Source organism: Eucalyptus grandis, chromosome 8 (assembly GCF_016545825.1).
Source record: "Eucalyptus grandis isolate ANBG69807.140 chromosome 8, ASM1654582v1, whole genome shotgun sequence".
Taxonomy (NCBI): Eukaryota; Viridiplantae; Streptophyta; class Magnoliopsida; order Myrtales; family Myrtaceae; genus Eucalyptus; species Eucalyptus grandis.
The window spans coordinates 27,493,950-27,515,973 of NC_052619.1; the positions used below are offsets into that span (position 1 = coordinate 27,493,950).

At 37.9% G+C, this 22,024-nt stretch overlaps 1 protein-coding gene across 1 annotated transcript; it reads left to right on the forward strand.

Moving 5' to 3' along the window:
* The first annotated feature begins 1,359 nt into the window (after positions 1-1,359).
* LOC108956720 lies at positions 1,360-17,011 on the forward strand. The gene is made up of 13 exons (XM_039299798.1): positions 1,360-1,618; positions 1,961-2,522; positions 2,707-2,720; positions 2,762-3,762; positions 3,849-4,124; positions 7,988-8,875; positions 9,014-9,166; positions 9,521-10,147; positions 10,559-11,119; positions 12,088-13,194; positions 13,342-13,587; positions 14,035-16,180; positions 16,345-17,011. The coding sequence occupies exons 2-12, from the start codon at positions 2,050-2,052 to the stop codon at positions 15,634-15,636; spliced, it is 6,948 nt and encodes a 2,315-aa protein (XP_039155732.1). The 5' UTR covers positions 1,360-1,618; positions 1,961-2,049; the 3' UTR covers positions 15,637-16,180; positions 16,345-17,011.
* The last annotated feature ends 5,013 nt before the right edge of the window (positions 17,012-22,024 follow it).

The window sequence follows — 22,024 nt, forward strand, 5'->3', positions numbered from 1 at the left end:
TTTTACGCACGTTTCGCGGAAATTAGATGTGCAACTAAATTATCCTTTAATTTTCCTTTTAATGTTTTTCTTTAATTATCACCACCGGGTGATTTGAGAAAGTCATGGTGAAAAAGAACAAAGTGATACACGCATGATAGATAAAGCTACCATTCGACTAGATAGTAAGGACACGTACAATAATAATTATATTTCTGTAGTAAAACTATTTTTCTACCCCACTGCCCGCGGTGGCATAGCTAACCGGGCTCTCCCTCCTGAAGGGGAGGGTTCGAATCAGGCGTCGTATTTGCGCAACCACTCACGGTTGAGTCTATGGTGATGGCTCATTCCGCCCGGCTGCCGAAACATGGTGATTCATGGGTCACAAAAAAAAAAAAAAAAAAAAAAACTATTTTTGTATAGAATTCCGTTTGGTAAAACTAATTCACTTTCCTATTTCGAAATAGCTTTTTACTCTCGAAATATGTTTAAAACATAAATCAAAAGTAAAAAAAAAAAAATTATTTCTCTAATTCTTGAGTAAAAAATAAAAACTCTATCTTTGTTCGTTTCGTTTTTAGCTATCCGCCTGTTCGTCGCCGCAGCGTAAGGAGAAAGCTTTGTGTTGTTATTAAATGAATTTATATTTTGGGAATATAAATTTTTATCGTTATTAAATACATATTTTTTTGGTAAAATTAAATACATATTTTTATTTAAAAAATCATTGAAGAATAAAAAAAATATTCTTTTTAAGAAATTAATTTTTAAGCAGAATGGCTAAGCACGTCAACTTTCATCTCCTCTAAAGGCCGCTTCTTCGGATCTGAAAGGAAACTCTCTCTAGGGATTCACGCTCTCTCTTAAACGCGACATAAAAAGGAAGGAGAAAAGAAAGCAGGGCGTTCACAGAAAGGAAGGGGAGACCACCATCTTCAGGGAGCATTTTTCTGGAAAAGAAAAAACAAAGCATTCCCCACCCTTTCTCCTGAACTCAACCGACGAGCCACCTCCACCATCTCCGTCCGACTACCTCTGCCGGCGACTGCTCTCGCATTCAATTCCCGGGATCCTACCTCACTTCTTCACCGTCGCCTACTTCTTTACTCTCGCAAAAGAGAAGCAAAAAGCATCTTGGTCTTTCTGTACTCCGGGAACGGTCGCCATCGAAGCCCCACACAAAACCTCGGATTCACCGCCGATCTACGTCGTCCGCCACCTCCAGAACATCGTCCGCCCGCTGCCATTCGTCGTCGCCGTCCCTGACCTCGGTGGAGTCGACTGAAGCCTGACACGAGTTTGGAGTCGCTATTCTCAACCTTCGCCGCCAACGATGCCCAGGGAAGCCAAGCCAGGTAGGGCCCCTGCGATTGAGTTCTCGTTCCTTCTTTTTTTTGCCTCGTCCTGCTTGATTTTAAAAGAGCAAAGCAAGCTCGATTTCTTTAGTCCTTACTCGCGTCGGATCTGAATGAGTCGGTTTTTCTTAAGTTTGAACGTTGCTCGCTGATTTCTCTTGAGTTTAAGTGTGAGCTCGAGCTCCGAATAGGTCCATATTCGCTTTCCAACTGGCTGCACATTACGTGTTTGAAGAAATGCCTGAACAGATTCGAATTTGTTCCGTTCAATGCAAGACATGGTATGGAAAAATTTACTTTGAAAAGTGAGGGAAATTTATTTTGGGATTTGCTTTTGTAGAATACCTCTTGAAAGAAAAAAGTCAGATGGTTCATTATAAATAATATTCCAACAGGCGGTGTTTTGCGATTGACTCATGTATATTAGCACCAGGAGTAGTTGCTCGTTTCTTTTCTATTTCTTTTATTAATGGAAAAGGCAAGTCAAGTCAAGAAGCACCTATATAGGATGGTTCCGTGCACCTTATGCAAAATGCTGCTTTCTGTTAAATTAGTTGGAGTATATGCTTATCGACTCAGAGCATCAGAAATGATCTTGATTTTCGTTTCTATTTCTTGATTAGTACAAAGTGATATCCATATGAGAGATAGAGCTGCAACCTGACCAGACGCTAAGCATTCTGAGGAAGCACATCAAACTTCATCTCCTCTAATGGCTGCTTCTTCAGATCTGAAAGGGAATTATGACGTCTTCCTGAGTTTCCGAGGTACAGACTTTCGAAACAACTTTCTCGGTCATCTCTATGTGGCTCTTGATGAGAAAGGAATCTACACTTACATTGATAGCGAGGAGCTACGGAAAGGCGAACAAATAACACCGGCGCTTATTAAGGTGATTGAGGACTCGCGCATAGCGATCATCATTTTCTCCGAGGACTATGCTTCCTCGCCATTGTGTTTGGAAGAGGTGGAGAAAATCATGGAGTGCAAGGAGCAAAGAGGACTCATGGTATTTCCGGTGTTTTACAAAGTGGATCCCAAAGAAGTGAGAACACCAAGAAAGAGCTACCAAAAAGCTATGGTTAAGCATGAGAGAAAGTTTGGGAGAGATTTGGAGAAAGTGAAGAGATGGAAAAAGGCTCTCCTTGATGCGGGTAGCTTGTCTGGGTGGGATTTGAAGGATAAGTAAGTACTAAATAGTGATTGATGTGACACTGCTTTGTTTTTTCTTTTTTATATGCTGAATCTTTTCTTCTTTTTCCTTGAAAGTTAATTATCTTTGGAAATTGATGTATCTAGTACCTTTCTGGATTTTGTTAGAGATGAATCAGATCTTATCAACAGAATTGTGCGGGAGATCTCTATGCAGCTGGACCGAAAACCGTTACACGTTGTCAAGCATCTGGTTGGAATACATTGACAAGTGGTAAAGCTGGAATCTGTGTTAAATCTTGAGTCTCGTGATGATGTTCTCATGATAGGATTATGGGGACAAGGAGGCGTAGGAAAAACAACATTAGCCAAAGCCGTTTACAATGATATATTCAAAGGATTTGAGGCTTCATGTTTTTTGGCAAATGTTCGTGAAACTTCAAAAGATTCAAAGGATTTAGTTCATTTGCAAGAAAAATTGTTGTCCGAGATATTAGTGGGAAAAGAATTTACAGTGTTTAGTGTTGATGGAGGTATTAATTTGATGCAACATAGACTTTGCCACAAAAGAGTCCTCCTTGTTCTCGATGATGTCGATGACGTAAGACAATTAAATGCTTTAGCTGGAGGGTGTGAATGGTTTGGTAAAGGAAGCAGAATCATCATTACTACGAGAGATAACCATCTATTAACTGTCCATAGTATAGATGAAGATCATATCCATGAAGTTAAAACTCTAATGGATGGGGAAGCTCTTGAACTTTTCAATAAACATGCTTTTCTTAGAAGTAAGGAAATAGTGATAAGGAAGGATCTTGTGGATAATGCTTTGTATTATGCTAACGGACTTCCTTTAGCACTTGTGGTATTGGGCTCTTACCTATGTGGTAGAAGAGAACAGGAGTGGGAAAGCACATTGAATAAACTTGCTAAAAGTCCTAACAAAACCATCAATGATATTCTCAAGTTAGGTTACGATGGACTAGAGGACTGTGAAAAGGAGATATTCCTTGATATTGCATGTTTCTTCAAGGGGCGATCTATAGAGTACATCATGGAAGTCCTTAACAGTTGTGACTTTGACACAACTATTGGAGTAGAAGTTCTTGTTGAGAAGTCCTTAATAACTAAAGAAAGGGAGACAGTACAGATGCATGACTTGATTCAGTTGATGGGCATGGATATTGTTAAACAAGAATGTCGTGATGATCCTGGAAGACGCAGCAGGATATGGCTTTGTGAAGATGTCTGTGAAGTTCTATCACGGAAAATGGTAAGTTTTGGTGGTTTAAACACTGATTTAATTCTCTTCTTCTCTGACTTCGTATGCTAATTGCAATGCAAGTTCTATAAATGCAGGGAACAGATGCAGTAAAAGCCATAGTTTTGGATTTACCCAAGACAGAAGCAATATACATAGGTCCCAATGCTTTCACAAACATGAGAAGATTGAGGTTGCTTATCATGATTAATGTGCATAACTCTTTCCAAGGTCCTATCTGTCTTCCTAATGCGCTGAGATGGTTTCAATGGCCTGAATGTTCTTCGGTTCCTGAATTTCTCCCTGGCCCAAAGAAGTTAGTCAAACTTGATCTGCGGAAAAGCAACATTCATGTCGTGATGGACCAATTTAAGGTGCGCATTCAAATGAATTGTCCTTATTTACTTATCTCTTACATATCTATATCCGTATGCATATGATTATGATTATATATATGTATGTCTTATTGAAGACTTTGAATGCAATAATTACTAACTCTGATGATGCTCGTTAATTGTGCTTAAGAATCATCTGCATCTATTAAATTGTTTATATATGATTAAAGCATTAAAAACAAGATGTCGATCTACTGCATGAACCAACATAAGTGGATTCTTCCCGTTTCAGGGGAGTATTAAGCACTTTCCTATGTGAATTTTAATGTCGACTCAAACAGAAGATACTCACTAAAGATGTTCAATCTCATTTTCAAATGTTAGAAGTACTGAAATCATAAGAAGAATGGACTTATACGGTTAGTAACTTTAATACTGAAAATTGGAACAAGAACTTATTGGTGACATAATTTAACGATTGAATGATGAACATGCTTAGTATTTTAATAAAAATGAACTGAGGATTCAATTTGTATGCCTTTGAAATGATAGATACTGAAAATGCTATCAAAGATTATATATTTTACATAAGAGATGAGCTTACTAGATTCTTTTCAAAATTGCATATGAAAATAGAATGAGATTTTTCATGCTTATTTGCTTTATCATTGAAGCAAATGCACGCCAAGTACTTTTGGTTGAACCTCCTGTAGTTGTTTCTATGATAGAATGCAGCGGATAATGAAAAGAGATATATAGAAGTCATCTAGTAAGGATCTTTAAAGGAGTTAAGTCTTTAATGTAAGTCAGCCCCAAAAGTCCTGTCTATTTTTATTATACCAACCTAACCAGAGATTTTTGGCAAGTACTTCTTTATTTTTGGGAGGAGGAATAAGCGGAACTCCAAGAAAGTTATCTTCATCTTTATGGATAAAATATTCATTTTCAAATATAACGGGGAGTTTCTCCTTCTCCTTCCAAGTATGCAACACGTTCCCCTCCTTTCCTTTCAATCGGGCCATTTGGTTGTGCTCTTACTCCATTTATTCCTAAGTGAGAAATCACAGGACGAAAAGCAACTCTCAGGGGAGATTGATTGACCAGCCATTCCTTCTCCTGCTATTTTAAATAAAAGCTTGTGGAGTACAATTCTATGAAGAGTCTTACTTTATAGAGGCGGTAGCGCACCACATCTAGGACGCTGGTAGCGCTCAATCGCTTTCACGCATGACTAGTAAGGCTTTCTAAAGAGAAGTGAAAAAGGGGCTCGTTTTGCTAATTTAGATATATTTAAACCTAAATCTAATCTAAAGTTATGTATGTATGTATTATATTTATATTAATATTTATACTACTGCACAAAGTAAAGGTGACCTTCCACAGGATCTCAATTTAATTTCTTGCCCAAAATGTCTCGATTACTTATTTTACAAATATTGTATTCATAGAGAGGTGCGTAAACTAGATATTTATTTGATCTCTCACATGTTTCACAATCTAAATATTAATCTTTTCTATGCTACAACAAATTTCTTACTGCAAATTTTAATCTTGAAATATTTGACATATATTCTATGTTTGTGTATTGTGTATATACCAACAATTTATTTCCATTAAATATTTCTAATTTGGTGGTTTTGCTCAATTTTTCAATTATCAATTTTTTCAAATCTTGTGCATACTCTTATATTTTTTCTCTTCCTATGCCTCCTATGAGACAAACTTTGTGGGCTTTCAATTATTGTTGTCATGATCGTCGGCCACACTGACGTCGGAACGTATTGAATGAACTAATAAATAAAAGGGTTTTTCAATCTTAATGAAGTGGAAAAACCCCGCTACAGAGGATAGGAAGAGACTACCTTAGGAGGCCAGTCCAAGGATGCAGCACCCTCTTGATCACTCATGAGTCAACCAAAAGGACGGAGAGAAAGACAAAGAAAAGATAGAATAGATAGAATGAAACTTCATTTGATAAATTCGTCGTGTTTACTATGAGAGACCGAGAGGGCACTTATAAGTTGGAGCCTAAGATACATTTGAGTAACCTCCAAGTAAAGAAAAATGAACCCAAAATACAAAATTCAAATAGGCTACAATATAATCACATTGTAATCGAGACTAAAGCAATCCTAAAAAGTATAAAACAGGCTCACTGATCAAGAAAATATATTTTAGACCCATTATTCTATTCCCAAGAGAGAATCTTGAAATCTTAAAAAGGCCCCTCCTTGAGGCCAACTTCATAGTGATAGATCAGCAACATTGAAACTAGTGGAAACACCATTCTCTCCACAAAGCTCACTTTTGTAGGCATTATTATCGATACGTTCCAAAACTAGAAAAGAACCATCCATAGCACAAAGACTAGGTGGAAGGCGCTCTTCTCAAATGAATCCAGAAAATCACCTTCTTTAAAAACAGCAGGCTTTTTCTATGTTTTTTTGCTTGACTGGATATTTGACAATTAGCTTCGAACTTCTCTTCCTCAAGTAACTTATTGATTGTCTTAGCTCTTTCTCCATATTGGTGGTGGATAATGTTGTAAGATCCAAAGGACTTAAAAGATGCTTTCGCTACACAACATAAGGGGTTGTCTTTGGAATATCATGTAGGCGCACAATTTCTCTTATATAAAGTTCAGCAACATATAACGCATCAAGGGTCTACTACATTCAACAAAATGTGCGATTCTTGAAATCGATTGACCAAGCACCATGACCTAATAAGAGATGACACGAGAGATTCCCAAGCCTCCACTGCCATTATGGCAGGTTTGTGTATCTCTGCATAAGATTGTAGATCCATCAAGTGCCACCTATGCTAGCTTAAATTCATGTCATGAATTAGCTGGCAAAGGACTTGACCTTGGCTCATGTCCTCACACTTGACTTTACCCTCTCTCTCTGAATTACATGTATTGTTTCTGAACGTACCCATAGGAGAAGTGGCCACCCACTTAGCATTGGAATGATTTCTCTTGTTTGTCGCTTGATAGAGCTCTAGTGTGTGGTGGAATTATGAGTATTATTCTTTTTTTATCTTCTCTTTTGGCCAAGGATCGCGCAATAAACTCACCATTTTTAAAAACAACAGGCTTTTCTATGTTTTTGGCTTGATTGGGAACCTTTCTTCCTCATGTAACTTATTGATTGTCTCGGCTCCTTCATATTATTGGTGGATAATGGTGTAAGATCCAAAGGACTTAAAAGATGCTTTAGCTATACAACATCAAATTGGCATATTCCAATAGTTTGACTCATTGAATTATTATATGCAAATTCGTCTTGAACCAATGACATATCCCAATGTATTACATGTTTTCTACTAAAACTTCTTACAAAGATCATCTAGCGTGTGGTGGAATTACAATTATTATTCTTTTTTAATCTTCTCTTTTGGCCAAGGATCGCGCAATAAACTCACCTTTTTAAAAAACAACAGGCTTTTCTATGTTTTTGGCTTGACTGGGAACCTTACTTCCTCATGTAACTTATTGATTGTCTCAGCTCTTTCTTCATATTATTGGTGGATAATGGTGTAAGATCCAAAGGACTTAAAAGATGCTTTAGCTATACAACATCAAATTGGCATTTTCCAATAGTTTGACTCATCAAATTATTATATGCAAATTCGGCTTGAACCAATGACATATCCCAATGTATTACATGTTTTCTACTAAAACTCCTTATAAAGATCATCTAGTGTGTGGTGGAATTACAATTATTATTCTTTTTTTATCTTCTTTTTTGGCCAAGGATCGCTCAAGAAACTCTATTTAAAAAGGGAGAGGGAGTCTCTATATACACCAAATGATCAACTAATTTCTGATCACACGAGGCTTGAATGATGATCAAGTGTTTTTCATTAAATATTTTTCTCTTCATTTTTTTTTTCCACAGGACTTTAAAAATTTGAAGTTCCTTAACTTCAGTGAATGTCTGTCAGTGGTTTGTATGCCGAACCTTAATTTCACTCCAAATCTTGAGGAACTGGATCTTCATGGGTGCAAAAATTTGGAGCGTGCTCACGAATCAGTTGCATATCATGCCAAGTTACGGTTGTTGAATTTAAAAGGGTGCTCTAACCTTCATCATCTCCCCGATGTGCTCCAATCCAAGAATCTTCAAGTTCTCATTCTTACTGGTTGCTCAAAGTTACAAAGATTCCCTGATATTCCGGAAAAAATCAGAGGCTTTGCAGAACTTTATTTAAGAGGGACTTCAATTGAGGAACTTCCTGCATCCATAGAAAATCTTGTCTCTTTGGAGGAAATGGATTTAACGAATTGCAAGAAACTGGCAATCCTTCCATCTAGCATTTACAGGTTGCAAAATCTTGAAAGGCTGATGCTTACAGGCTGCTCAAAACTAATCAAGTTTCCAAAGGAGGAGGAGAATTCAAGTGATCCCCATATGGAGAGGGGATTTCTTAAGTTACAGCATCTAGACCTTAGTGGATGCAATCTATCAGAAGTAGAGTTCCTTGAGTTCCTTGAGAACTATTCCTGTTTTCCCTTCTTAGGATTCTTGTCGTTGTCGAGAAACAATTTTACTGAACTTCCGACATTCAGGCAATTAAATAATTTGTGCTGGTTGGATGTTTCGTATTGCCAACAATTGCAAGAGATACTCCAGATTCCACGGCAATTATGTGACCTTCGGGCAACCGCTTGCCAATCTCTGACCAAAATTCCTTCGAACATATGTCACGTTGACAATATTGACTTATCTTCATGTCATGGACTGATCCATCATGGGTTCACCATGGATGATTTGTTCAAGCTCGAGGTTAGATTCTCTCTCTCTCTGTGTTTATGATTGATATAGAGACCATGATGGGTGCATTGAGTTTGTATAATGCAAAACTGAAAATGCTAGATAAACAAACAAACTAATATAAGCTAATTCTGCACGTATGTGTACTAGTGGAGGCTAAAGCATGATGATATCAAAACAAGCACCGAGGAAGACAGTTCAAGTGAAACAAAAGAATTACTGGATTCTCAAACAAGCACAGAGGAAGATAGTTCAAGCATTTTAGTCAACAAAGGCTTGGACATGGCTGACTTCACAGTTGAGGTCTCTCTCTCTCTCTCTCTCTCTCTCTCTCTCTCCCTCTCCCTCTGTGTAGGTGCGTTGATAGTGTATGTTGGGCGCACTATGTTTGTAGAATGCAAAATCTAAAAATTCTAGGCAGACAAACAAATCTAGTATATAGTGATTCTACTCATATATGCAATAGAGGTGGCTACAACACTTGCAAGGGCATGATTTTTATCATGAGTATTATATATACTGCAACCAAGGATTAATTTGTCTAAAGATTGTTGAACTCCATCTTTGGTTGAATTAGAAGGAATATGCTCAAATCAAACTCTTGTACTTGAACCAATTACAAACTTAGGTATTTCTAACCATTTAAATGAATAACAGGAACATCGCTATTCTCAAATCTCTCTTGATTATCAAAATGTTCTCCCTGGAGGAGTGATGCCAAAGGAGTTCGTCCTAGTTGAAGGCAGTACTATATCTTTCAAGGCTTCACAAGACTTGTATGACAAATTCCTAGGATTGTCTTTGTGTGTGGTTTTCAGTGTAGAAGATAGAAAAAACGAAGTATCTTTTCAAATTGTGCCACATGTTGACGGCCAAAGGCGGAATGTGCTATCAGGAACTCTTGGTTCATTTGATTCAGATCACACGTGGATTCAATATCTGAAATCAAATGTGATGTGGGGAGTGTTGGAGGGAGGAGTTGATTTTGGTCAATTGGACACGAGTTATTTAAGATTTAGCCTTAGTGTTAGAGTATTGGGTGGAATTGTGAAAAAGGTTGGATATGTGCTAAAATGCAAGCCATTAGAAGATGATTTGAAGAATGTGCTTATAAAAGATCAATTAGTGGATCCAGCTTCACTTTGTGAGAAGTCTGATGAATCACTAGATTCAGTGGCAATTAGTTTCCAATCCGTGAGTCAAATTCCCTCTGACATATGTGACGTTGACACTGTTGACTCATCTTCTTGTGGGTTTGCTGGAAATGATTTGTTCAAGCTTGAGGTTAGTCTCTCTCTCTCTCCATGTCGATTGCATCGAGCGTTCTATATTGCGAAAGGCTGAAAATCTTGGATCATTGGGCTAATTAAGAAAAGTAAACATATAGAAAGGGATTCTGTATGTATATGTAGTGGAGGTTGCTATAAGGAAACACAGAGAAAATATTCTTTATTTATATAGATCTAGTTAGATGCAGTATTACAAGGATCGCCCAATGAAAAACTTAAACAATACATCTTCATCCAACTACAGAATTTCAACAACACATCTTGTTTCCACCAATTAAGTACAAAAATCTTTGTAATGCTATTGCTAACTATAGCCTAACTCTGAGACTACCCACTTAACTCATTGAAACTCCTCTTTTTAGGTGCCAATTTCGAAAAGCTATCTAACAGTCTATGTCTATGACAGGAATTTCATCCCAAAACTGGTGGTCAAGTTCTTCTACCAGGAGGAGAGATGCCAAAGTGGCTGCTCCCTAATGAAGAGGGTTGTTTATCTTTCATGACTTCAAAGGATTTGTATAAGAAGGTCTTACGATTAGTCTTCTGTGTTGTATTCCGAACAAAAGACGGAAAAACACGGGACAAGTTTGAGCTTCTGGCATGCGTTAATGGCAAAACGACATACCGTTGCTACAGGACTTTTAGTTCATTGGATTTGGATCATGTGTGGCTTGGGTATCACAAACCAGAGGCGCTTTGGCGAGGAGACAATTTTGGTCCGGATGACTGGGGTCGTTTCCAATTTAGCATTAGAGCGTCTGCTGGTATAATTGTGAAAAAGTGTGGATTTCGACTAATATGCAAGCCACTGAAGAACAATTTAGAGGCTTTGCCTCAAAATGGTCAGTTGTTGGATTCAGCTTTACTTTATGAGGTTTGGCATGAAGACAGTCAAATTAGCACCGAGGCAAATAGTTCAAGCAAATTGGCCAACAAAGGATTGAACATGGCTGACTTCTCACTTCAGGTCTCTCTCTCTCTCTCTCTCTCTCTCTCTCTCTCTCGCTCGCGTGTTGCACATACATTGAGAATATTGAACTTTGGTCTTGGATCTGGAGGTTTTGAGGATATTGCACTTCCATGGGAACATGGTCCACGTGAAATGGTGAGATAAAGAAAAAGAAAGCAAGCAAAATAGAGGAGGTCACAGTGGTAGAGCAACAGACCTAAACTTCTCAAGTAAATGAAAAATCAAGAAAGGACTCTTCACAAAAAATTGACAATTTGTTAGAACATTTACTTAAAGTATCGATAAATGCAAAATGTATTAACAACTGACGGCTAGCAACGTAATTTTTTAAAAAAAAAAGAAAAAGAAAGAAAAATATGGATATTCTTATTCAGTAAGTAAATCAAGGTTGTAGATATGTAATCTTGGGGAATGTAAATTCATGATCTTCTTTAGAAATACAAATGGAGTATTCCATATTTTCGGAATATATCCAACTATTCTCGTGTTAAATTGCCATGGATAACGAGCTGTCATCACCTCTTGCCCAAAAAAGAAAAGAAAAAAAGATTTTAATGTTTAGCATAAGAGAAAGGAGAATTCCATAAAAAAGAAAAATCAAATGTAAAATTGTAAGATGATCCTGAAGAAATCAGCTCTAACTCTCTAGGAATAGAGTGTAGCAAATGGAGGAGAGAAAAGAGATTATTCTATTTTCAAGAAAATTCTACACAAATAGCTTGCTTGCCTTTCTCACACCAAGGCACGAAGGTAAAGATTTCGATAAAATCGAGGAAAGCCATTAAGATAAATTGGGATAGTGCAAATGGAGTACAACCATCCGGAATGCTATATCCTAACTTGACGAACAGTCAAAAGTGTTGCATTAACATATGTGGGAAGACATGACATAGGTTTTCAGTGTAGTTATCCTTTTTCATTTCCCATAGCGGCTTTTCTTGTTTACAATTTATTTGCTCTTGTAGGAGGTTCGGGTGAAAGATGAAGAAAAAGAGCCAGTGGTGCTGATTGGCAACTCATATAGGAAGAACCCACATGTCGCTATCAAATATCTTGTGGGAATCGACAAACAAGTGGAGCACATGATGGACTTACTTGATTTAGAAGTCAGTGATGTACGAATAGTTGGAATTTGGGGGGAGGGTGGTGTCGGCAAGACGACTATTGCCAAGGTCATTTACGAGCAAATTTCCTCTCAATTCGACTCTTGTAGTTTCCTTGCAGATATTGCAGTAACAACAAAACAACTTGGAGGTGTTCAGGTTTTGCAAAGCAAGTTGATGTCTGATATCCTAAAGCAAGAATATGAAATTGATCATGTTGCGAAAGGAGTCAATTTTTTTAAGGAAGTACTACAGAATATGAAAGTCCTAATTGTTCTTGATGATGTGGAGGAACGGTCACATCTCCAGGAAATTGTTGGAGAAAAGCTTGATCGGTTTGGTTATGGAAGTAGGATAATTGTCACCACTAGTATCACATCTATTCTTCCAGAGTTCATATCTCGAGGATTGGTTCATGTTTACAAAATCAACATGATGAATAACGATCAAGCTCTTGAGCTTTTCCGAAAGCATGCACTGCGAAGTAATCTTTCAGTTCCTGGTTTTGATGAGGCTGCAAAAGATATTATCAACTCTATGAATAAGATTCCGTTACTTATTGAAGTGATTAGTTCACTCTTGGACAGAAAATTAGCAGGAAAATTGATTGCAAAAGAGAAGCCAATTTTGGAATTTGGCCTGCACATTCAAGAGATTTTGATGGTTAGTTATGAAGAATTGAGCGAAGTGCAAAGACAGATATTTCTAGATATTGCATGCCTCCCTGCAGATGTGGATTGTCGAATTGCTTCATTTATGTGGCATAATCCCCGTTTTCCTCCCTCTGATGGAGTTGACGCACTCCTTGTCAAGTCCCTGGTAAAAATTGGAAGAAACAATGAATTAAGGATGCACAGGCTGTTAAGGGAGTTTGGCCTACAAATTATACAAACAGAGGATCATCTAGATCCAGGAAGGCGAGGCAGGCTATGCAATTTGGAATTAGCCTGGAATACAAAGAAGATAGAGGTACAGTATCTTCTGTGATTCTATAGTGGAATGCGTGCCTTACCGCGTTCTTGAGCCTTGTAGTGTTGAGAAACTGTCCTATTTCTTTAACCATTGACTTATTTAGCTCTTTCTCATTTTCTCCACTCTGTACTTTTTCCATTATAGGGGACAGAACACCTCAACTTTGTCGCTGAAGATTTTAAGAGCATGCCAAACATAAGATTTCTTATCTTGGATCGTGCAAATGTTGATGGTGATTTTGCCAATGTTTTTCCGAATTTAAAGTGGCTCCAATGGCAAGGATGCACCAGAGATTTTAAAGCTACTAATTTCCATGTCGAGAAATTAGTCATTCTTGATCTTTCATGGAGCAAAGTCACTGAAGACTGGGGAGGTTGGAGAGAAATCAAGGTAAGCTTTGTTTATTTCAGTAAAACAGTTTTCCTGGTAAGAAAGATTTCATCAGAAAGGTTTTCATGAAGTCTGATTTAAGATATGACACTTTCCAGCATTTGGCATGTACAGAACTGAATATTATTCTTGAAATACTTAAAGAAATAATCTGTCGCCTGCCAACAACAATTAAAGGGTGTTTGGACGATGGCGGTAGTGGAATCTTAGGTTGGGTTAGTTAAGGGAAACGATTTTCTGGTTGTTGAAAGGTTAAGTCATTCTTCGAAATCTAAATGAGAATCTTTTTAATTATGAAAACATTTTCCAATTGCTTCTTAAGCTATGCCATGATTGGAAGATTAGATTTCAAAAATCATTTTTCTGCAAAAGAAACAGTCTTTAGACTTTATTTGCTCTATTAATTTGTTCAGTGTACTAATTAATTTTTCTGTTATATTTCTGCAGATGCCACATTTGAAAGTCTTGAATCTTACAGGTTGTGCTGACCTATTGATAAGCCCCAACTTGTCCTCTTTCTCGGACTTGGAGATTTTGATACTAGAACGATGTTCACAACTAATGAAGTTAGATACTTCCATCCGTTATCTAAAGCGCTTAACTTCCTTAAATTTGAGGTTCTGCAATGAACTCAATATGCTGCCAATTGAACTGGGTCACCTGAAAGCTCTTAAGGAGCTCCTTATTGATGGGACTTCGGTACAAGAAATTCCCGTGGCAGTGGTTCACATGAAGCAGCTTGAGATTTTTAGTGCCTCCAACTGTCTCCAATTAAGTCACCTGCCTGATTCACTTTGTGGCTTGACAGCTCTTTCTGTACTGTTGCTAGAAAATGCAAAAATTACTCGAATCCCTGTCTCAGTTGAAAAGCTGGGGAAACTTCAACACTTATCTCTAAAGGATTGTCATTGGATAGAAAGACTTCCAGATTCAATTCGCAATTTGGAATGGATAGAGCAGTTGGATATTACGGGGACAGGCATATCTAAATTGCCCAATTCAATTACTTGCTTCAGGCAATTAAAAGTGTTGAAAATGGACTATTGTTTCATTAGAGAATTGCCTAAAGAAATTAGAAATCTTGCCAACCTTGAAGAATTACATGCTTCCTACTGTAAGAGTTTGAAGGGAGCCATTCCCACCGCTATTAAGAGTCTAGATCATCTAAGGATACTGAAATTGGGAAATTCCAGTATTTCTGGCCTACCTTCGGAAATTATTAGTCTTTCTTGTCTTCAGACTCTTGATTTACTTCAGTGCAACAAGATTCAAGCACTGCCCGAGCTTCCCACCAGTTTGACTTGTCTGCGTGTGAGTTCTGAAAAGATGAAGGCCTTGCCAGATCTCAAGGATTTAGTGAAGTTGGAGGAGATATGCCTGGGTAATAAAGATCCTAAGGAGCTCATATGTGCCTCAACATGGAAGAAGCCAAAAGCCAGGTTGAGAGATCCCTTATTTGTGCCCATAGGACTTCCAAAACTGAAGATATTAGAGTTGTCTCATTCTAAAATCATTAACCTTTCATTTACACATGGTCCCCTCTCATGTAGACATCTGAAGAAACTAGTTCTATCTGGTGTAAATCTTCAAGAAGTGTCGGAACTTCCTTCATCATTGTCTGTTTTATCTATTCAACGTTGTTTTTCTTTGAAAGGATTGCCAGCAGTTGGCAATTTGAGGACACTATCAGAACTAAATCTCATCCAATCAGCAGTAGAAGAGATTGAGGGGCTTGAAGGACTAATTTCCCTGGAAATCCTGAATATATCGTACTGTGAAATACGAAATCTCAGTGGGCTTGGCCAATTAAGAGCTTTACGAAGTTTCATTTTGTCAGACTGTGATGCACTTGATAAATTACCGGATATATCAAGCTTGAAGATGTTGAATGTCCTAGAAGTCCAAAGATGCAGGGAGATCCATGATATTGAAGGCCTCATGGAGTTAACCTCCTTGGAAGTGCTGCATGTTAGTGAATGCAAGGCAGAAAACACACGAGAAGTACAGGATGCATTAAAGCTCCTGATGGCACGATCATTAAACTCTTGATGTTCTGTGCTCCTGGAGTGGGCATTCAGTAATTGGCTCTTCAGACACAATCAAAAGCATACAGCTGTGGAGGGCAACATCATTGAAGTCCAACATGAAATTGAGTTGGCAAACTGGCACCACAATTGCACTAGCTGCAATTTGAAATTTGGCACCAAAAGGCTTTCCAGTCCTCCATCTATCTAAACTGAGCCAAGTCAATAAAACTGGCATGCACAACCTCACAGGTCATCAGATCATATTGCTTTCTCTCTCACCAATGCATCTTTCCATCCAGTTTCTCTCTTTTGAACGGTGACTTAGTCGTGTCCTGTAAAGTCAGAATGATCCGACTCCAAAGAGATCTGGATTTGGAGGCACTGCAAGGAATTTTCTTGTCTCAGAGGCATCTCAAATTCTTAGACGATATACATAAACATAATGTAGGGGCACAGTTGGTAGCTCTTCCATGTGAAAGGACTCCCCATGCAGCAGTTAGTCTGGCATGTCATGCAGGAGATAAAGAAACAGATACTACGCTTTGTGCAAGACATGCTCAGGCGAGGTAATAATACCAAATGATTTCTTCCTCAAATTTGTCATCATAAATTGTCGTTGATAGTACCCATAATTTATGAGATTGACTGCAAGAAACTCATTTATTTCGCTCAAGCTTATTGAGTAGATACCTGTGAAGAAAGACTTATGAGCCTTGTATGATTGATGCAGACTCTTCTTCATGGAAAGATGTTTCTTGGGTTCATATTAATCTGAGAGGCAACACTATACAGATTTCAGTCTCTAAACTAGCCCAGAAAGCGTGAGTTTACTACATTTGGAGAACTAGAAATTATAAGTTGCATTGTCCCAGGACTCACCTTAGTATTGAGAACATTTCAATTGTGTTTTTCTGATTAAATGTGAATTACACGCCCCAGATGACTGCCCCTCTACTCAAATGAAAGCTTCCTCATGTAACTACCAGGAGAAAACATTGACCTCAACACACGGACGGTAGGGAGGGGAGCTAGTTACCAAGGATCTAGTAATGATTGAAAGTGGTTATTGATTTTTGACATCTTACCTTATCTTGGTTTAAGATCACAAATTGGTTGTGTTAGGGTACTTTTTGTCCAGTTTGAGCTTTTTTGAGTTGGTATTGTATATTGGAGCACAATTCTTTTGATCCTTGGTCTGCTTCTTCCCTTTAAAGCTAATATGGCTTAACCCAATCCAACCACTTCTGAATGCCAGTTGTTTTTGGCAAAATCTTTTGTAGTTCAACTCTGCAAGTAAATGTGAATGGAGAGTGAATCGGAGAAAAGGGAATTTCAGTATCCAGGTTCAGCGAGGGAAGCCTGCGTTGAGCCTGTGAGAGAAAGGTGTTCTATGAAAATGAGAGCTTGTTGGGTTAAGTTCGGCTTGCGGCTAATCGACAGGGAATTCAGAATTCAGAACGGACGAAATGTGAATGAAAGCTGGTGACTGGAAGATCTCCCTAGTTTGTGCTGGAGGACCAGAATAAGCATGTAATCATCAGCAGCTTCTCGCCTGTTATCAGGGATAAAGCTTCGGCATTAAGCAGCAGCCTACGAACATATGATGGAATCGGCGTTATGGGTCAATGTTTATGTAAAACCATGTAGGGATAGAACTTTGTTGTGTAGGTTTTTACGGGCGGTGGGCAGAGCGCGAGAGGTGTGACACCCTAAATTAGCCTGATTTTATTATTAAAGCTTGATTCTAGAAGTTCCTCCCAAGCTCTGAAAATAATCGTAGAAATGCACAAATCTTGGATATCTTTCACGTGTATGGTTCCATTTATTTCACAAAAACTAAATATTTCAGAAAATATCTTTTTAAAACTAATTATTAGTGTCCTTGAAATAATTAGTCAATGACATATTTACAGTATTGACAATTATTTATGCTTAAATATTTTAGAGGACAATAAAAATATTTTTCGTTAATTTATTTTTTAAAAGCGATAAAATCAATCATTTTTTGAAAAATATTTTTTAATCATTCATTCTCTATAAAACAAACAAAAAATGTTGTGCAGATCATTGGTTTACCATTTTTCGTGGATGTGGAAAGTTTCATATCCTTAAGGGCCGTTTCTTTATCGGGTATAAACCAACGGGGTGAAATTAGGATTGTCATTCTTTTTCTTGACAACATTTAGTTAATTAAAATGAGATTGAATGGAAATAAAAAGTGAGAACTGCATTTTCATTACAGAGAAAGGTCATGGAGGAAGGTGAGAATATGTAAGAATAAACAGGATAATTATGTCAATATAGTCATAAAGCTTTGCACAAAATTCCAAAGTTTCCGATCAGTTGTTGTTGAAATTCCAAAGTTTCTAATCAGTTGTGGTTGAAAATTGTTAAAGTGTTGTCCATTCATAATGATTGTCATGCTAATGTGGACAACTTGTAAATTGCCACATCAACGATATTCGAAGACAATTTACTAGAAGAGCTATATTAGAATTTCGCATAAAGATTTATGACTATATTAGCAAAATCAAAAAGTTTATTGGTGAATTGGCTAAGCGTGAGCAACATGGACCAATCAAACCAAAAAACACTCGGACTAGATAGGGTTAGTTCTAAGTGGTTTCTGACGGCATCGGTCTAGTTATTGATTCCATAAAATTGGAACCAGTGATTTTTGTCGGTGGCTAACCATACAACCTAGTGGGGTAAATAAGTTGGTGGCTAACCATACAACCTAGTGGGGTAAATAAGTTGTTTTCAAACTTTAATGATATGTTACAGAAATTAGTTAATCACTAAATAAAGATTAGCTCAACCTAATATTTGAGAAAACGATAACTAATTGTATGCCAATGTATCTGAATAGAAGAAAACAATTGGACATAGGAAGTTATAGTGGTTTAGCTTTATCCACAAGCCTACGTCCACTCTTACACTAACAACCTCAAGACGGGTTGGATTTCACTAATAATTTACTTGGAAAGTTATAAATGACTAGCAATGATCCTATTTATGGTCAGCTGCTGCTCTTATACTTGTACACTTAATCCTTTGTACAATTGCTAAACAGCATAAATATCAAAACAGTATGACATAGAGCTTATAGCTAAGAAAAACAATATGAAGTAAACTTCTTGATTTTTTTTTTTTTTTTTTGTGGCACACTCTTGTAGTTTTCTAAGGTAGTCCCTTTTATATTATTCTTCAATCTATCCGTTGAAGATCGATTAGAGAAACAAATAACCATTAGAGAGTTTTCGTTGAGCTGTTGTCTAGGGAATGTACTGTCCATACTACTTCTTTCCTTAAATCCCTACGGGTGCATTTGGATGGGCATTTAGAAAGCCCATTCAAGCCCCAAAGCTCTTTCACCCTAAATAGGGGTGTTTGGCAACCATTCCCAAGGGGCTTTCAAGTGAAAGTCTACCCTTGGGAATGCTGAAGGTTTCATTTAATGAAAATATTAAGTTGCCTATTATACCCCCAAAACTTTCTTGAAAACCCACCGTTGCCCATTTTGAAAACAAAAAACTCTAGATCTCATCCGCACTCCTCTCTTCCATCGCTCTGACCCTTCCGTCGTTCTCTCCCTTGTGACAATCTCTTCTCGCTCGACTGCACTCTTCGCTCGACTGTGCTTTTCCTTTGCTCATCCTCTACAGTTCATCTCTCTTCTCTCCCCCTCATTCCCGAAGCCCGGTGTTCTCGGTGAGAAAGGAGGGAGGTCTTGGACTGCGGCCAGCGGAGAGCTCTGCGGGTATCGCAAATTGCCGAAGAAATCCAGCGTTTCTCACGGTCCGTATGGTTTCTCCTTCATTTCTCGTGGTTTTTCTCCCCTTCCCTATCGTTGAGTGCATTTTTTTGCCCGGGCTCCGGTGGCTGGGGACTAGAGATGCCGTGCTTCGGGTTTGCCTTTTTCTGTCTTTTGGCGTTTGTCGTGACACTCACGGTCACTTTGGAATTGCTGAATCACGCTTAGTATTTAGTTCCAATTTGATGCTTCGTTGCGTGCGTCGGCTTGAGCTGATGATTTTTTCCCGTTTTGGGTTGTCTTTTTTTTTTTTTTTTTTAACTTCTTTTCGACTTGGATCGCATGCTTGAGCGCAGAGCCTAACCGTGGATGACGATGCACAATTTCCTATTTTGAGAGTCTGGGCACCTCTGGACTGTTGATGCGCTGTTACTAATCCCAACTTGCTGCTTACCATGTGTTCGTTGAAATGGCCGAACCAAGTTAGCGTATATGGATGGTGAGGATGGGGAGAGGGATGCGATGGGGGGAAGGATTTAAGGAAAATGTTGTTAACCGTCAAGGGAAAGGAGGGGTTGTTGGGGGCAAGGAACCGTGAAACCGCCAAACCTTTGACATAACCACTTCCTGAGTCGTAACAAGAAAAAGCGTTTGTGTTAGTTTCTGTTTCTGTTCTTATTGCCCCTACCCCAATTGATTGCATCATTGTCATCATCTTCTTCTCCTTTGCACGAGAGAGAGATGGGAGTTGGGATCTGGGCAGAGATTTTGGGGAGAGGGGAGAGGAGTTATTAAACTTCCTCCAAATTTTTACTGATTCCCACTTAAGTAACGGCTAATATAGGCAAATTACACATCACATGTTCCATGTCTCTTCAGTTGGGTTTTGGTCTGTGATCATCCTAATCTTCGTTTTTTTCTGTCCTTCCAATATTCATTGGATTTGCACCATTTGTTTTCGGTTTCATAATTATGAGTGCGATAAAAAATATAATGATTGTTATCTAAGTTCGATCGCTTGACGACTTATCTCATTAACATTGTCTCATAATCTTTTATTACCTTCAAGCACCATGGCTGTCTCCTTACAAGCTTCGACTCGTCCGATTCTTTGATTCTTAATTTTGTTATGGGGTTGATGCTTGCCCCTCAAATGAGTATGATGGGAACACCTAAACTTGTCATCACCTTTCTTGTAGCATTCTCATTCTGTTCAAGATTCATTTCTTGAAATTGCATCGACCTTTACTATCCATTTTTGTCATTCAGACATCAATTTTGCCCGACTCTACCGAGTCCTACTTATTTTAGCATGATCTCCAATAATAACTCTTTCACGTGGCAACACTCCCTTTCGTATCTCATAACATTGGCTCAATTGAGTTTGATGCTCTTATGATCTTCCTTATCACCTTTATTGCTTTCTTCTTTTGAATATTTATATTCTTCTTCCCATGGATCCTTATCATCTTTATTACTTTTATGTAGTTATTGCTGGCCCGAATACTTGTAATCTGAACTCAATTGCTTACTTTTCAAAAAAATAGATACACTGCTCAAGAGGTGGAGATAAGATCATCCAGGGTTCTGAACAACAATCTCTTCTTCTAGAGCCAAAAAGGTTAGTCCCAATTCGATCTTTTTCTTTTGGGGTTTCTACAGGGTTCTGAACAGCCATCTGTTGTAGTTCAAAAGTGGCATCAGTGAATGATTTTAGCTATATTTAGATGCTCTTGTTCCTGAAGTCTGTTTTTTTTTTTCTTTAAGGTTTTCATGTCTACACAACTTGTCAATTAAACATTTGTTTTTTCGCTCCAAATGTTGACCCATAAGTTCAAGTTGACATCTTTTGAAGTTATTTTCTCTTGACTACTCACTGATGTTTATTTAAAACTAACCTTTAACAGTAAATTTCTTCATCATATTTCGTTTGATGTGTGGTGTTGAAGCCACATGATCAAAATCTATGCTGCGTATTCATGTTCCTTGCTGTTTGGTGATTGAAAGCTATCTTAAATGGTGAACTAAGTATGAAGTCCACACCACATGTCTCACATGCATTGGTTTATATTGCATTTATTAGTAGATGGCAAGTTCATCAAAGGAAAGGGCATTTTGGAGCCCTAAAGATGTTGAAACCTTTTGTAAGTTATACGTTGAACAAATTGACAATGGCAATCGTCCTGCAAACAACAAAAGGGATGGATAGACGGTTATAATTAAGAAGTTTGAGGACCTAAGGGGCAAAAAGTATGATAAAGGTCAAATGAAGAGTAAGTGGGATAATCTTAAGGAAGATTTGAAAAGATGGAGGACATTGGTCCTTAAGGAAACTGGATTAGGATGGAATTCAAAAAAGAATACCATTGATGCAAGTGATGAATGGTGGGAGAGGAAAATTCAGGTTTTTTCCCTTCTTTTATTAATTTTTTTTAAGTTCATCTTTTTACTATAAAACTCATGAAAATGTTTATTACAACAGGAAAATCCTAAGGTTAGACCTTTTAGAATGAAAGGCATACATCCAGATCTTCAAGTTTTATTGGATAGAATATTTGGAGATACTGTTGCCACTAGGAGCATTACATAGAATCCTGCACAAGGCTTACATATTGATGAGGATGTTATGGCCACACAATTTGACATTGGTGGTTCA

Bases quoted from the DNA above. Each gene is read 5' to 3' on its own strand.
- LOC108956720 (XM_039299798.1), top strand. From the start codon at position 2,050: ATGGCTGCTTCTTCAGATCTGAAAGGGAATTATGACGTCTTCCTGAGT. The intron at 4,125-7,987 runs GTGCGCATTCAA...TTTTTTCCACAG, and splicing joins TCGTGATGGACCAATTTAAG to GACTTTAAAAATTTGAAGTT. The intron at 8,876-9,013 runs GTTAGATTCTCT...TATGTGTACTAG, and splicing joins ATGATTTGTTCAAGCTCGAG to TGGAGGCTAAAGCATGATGA.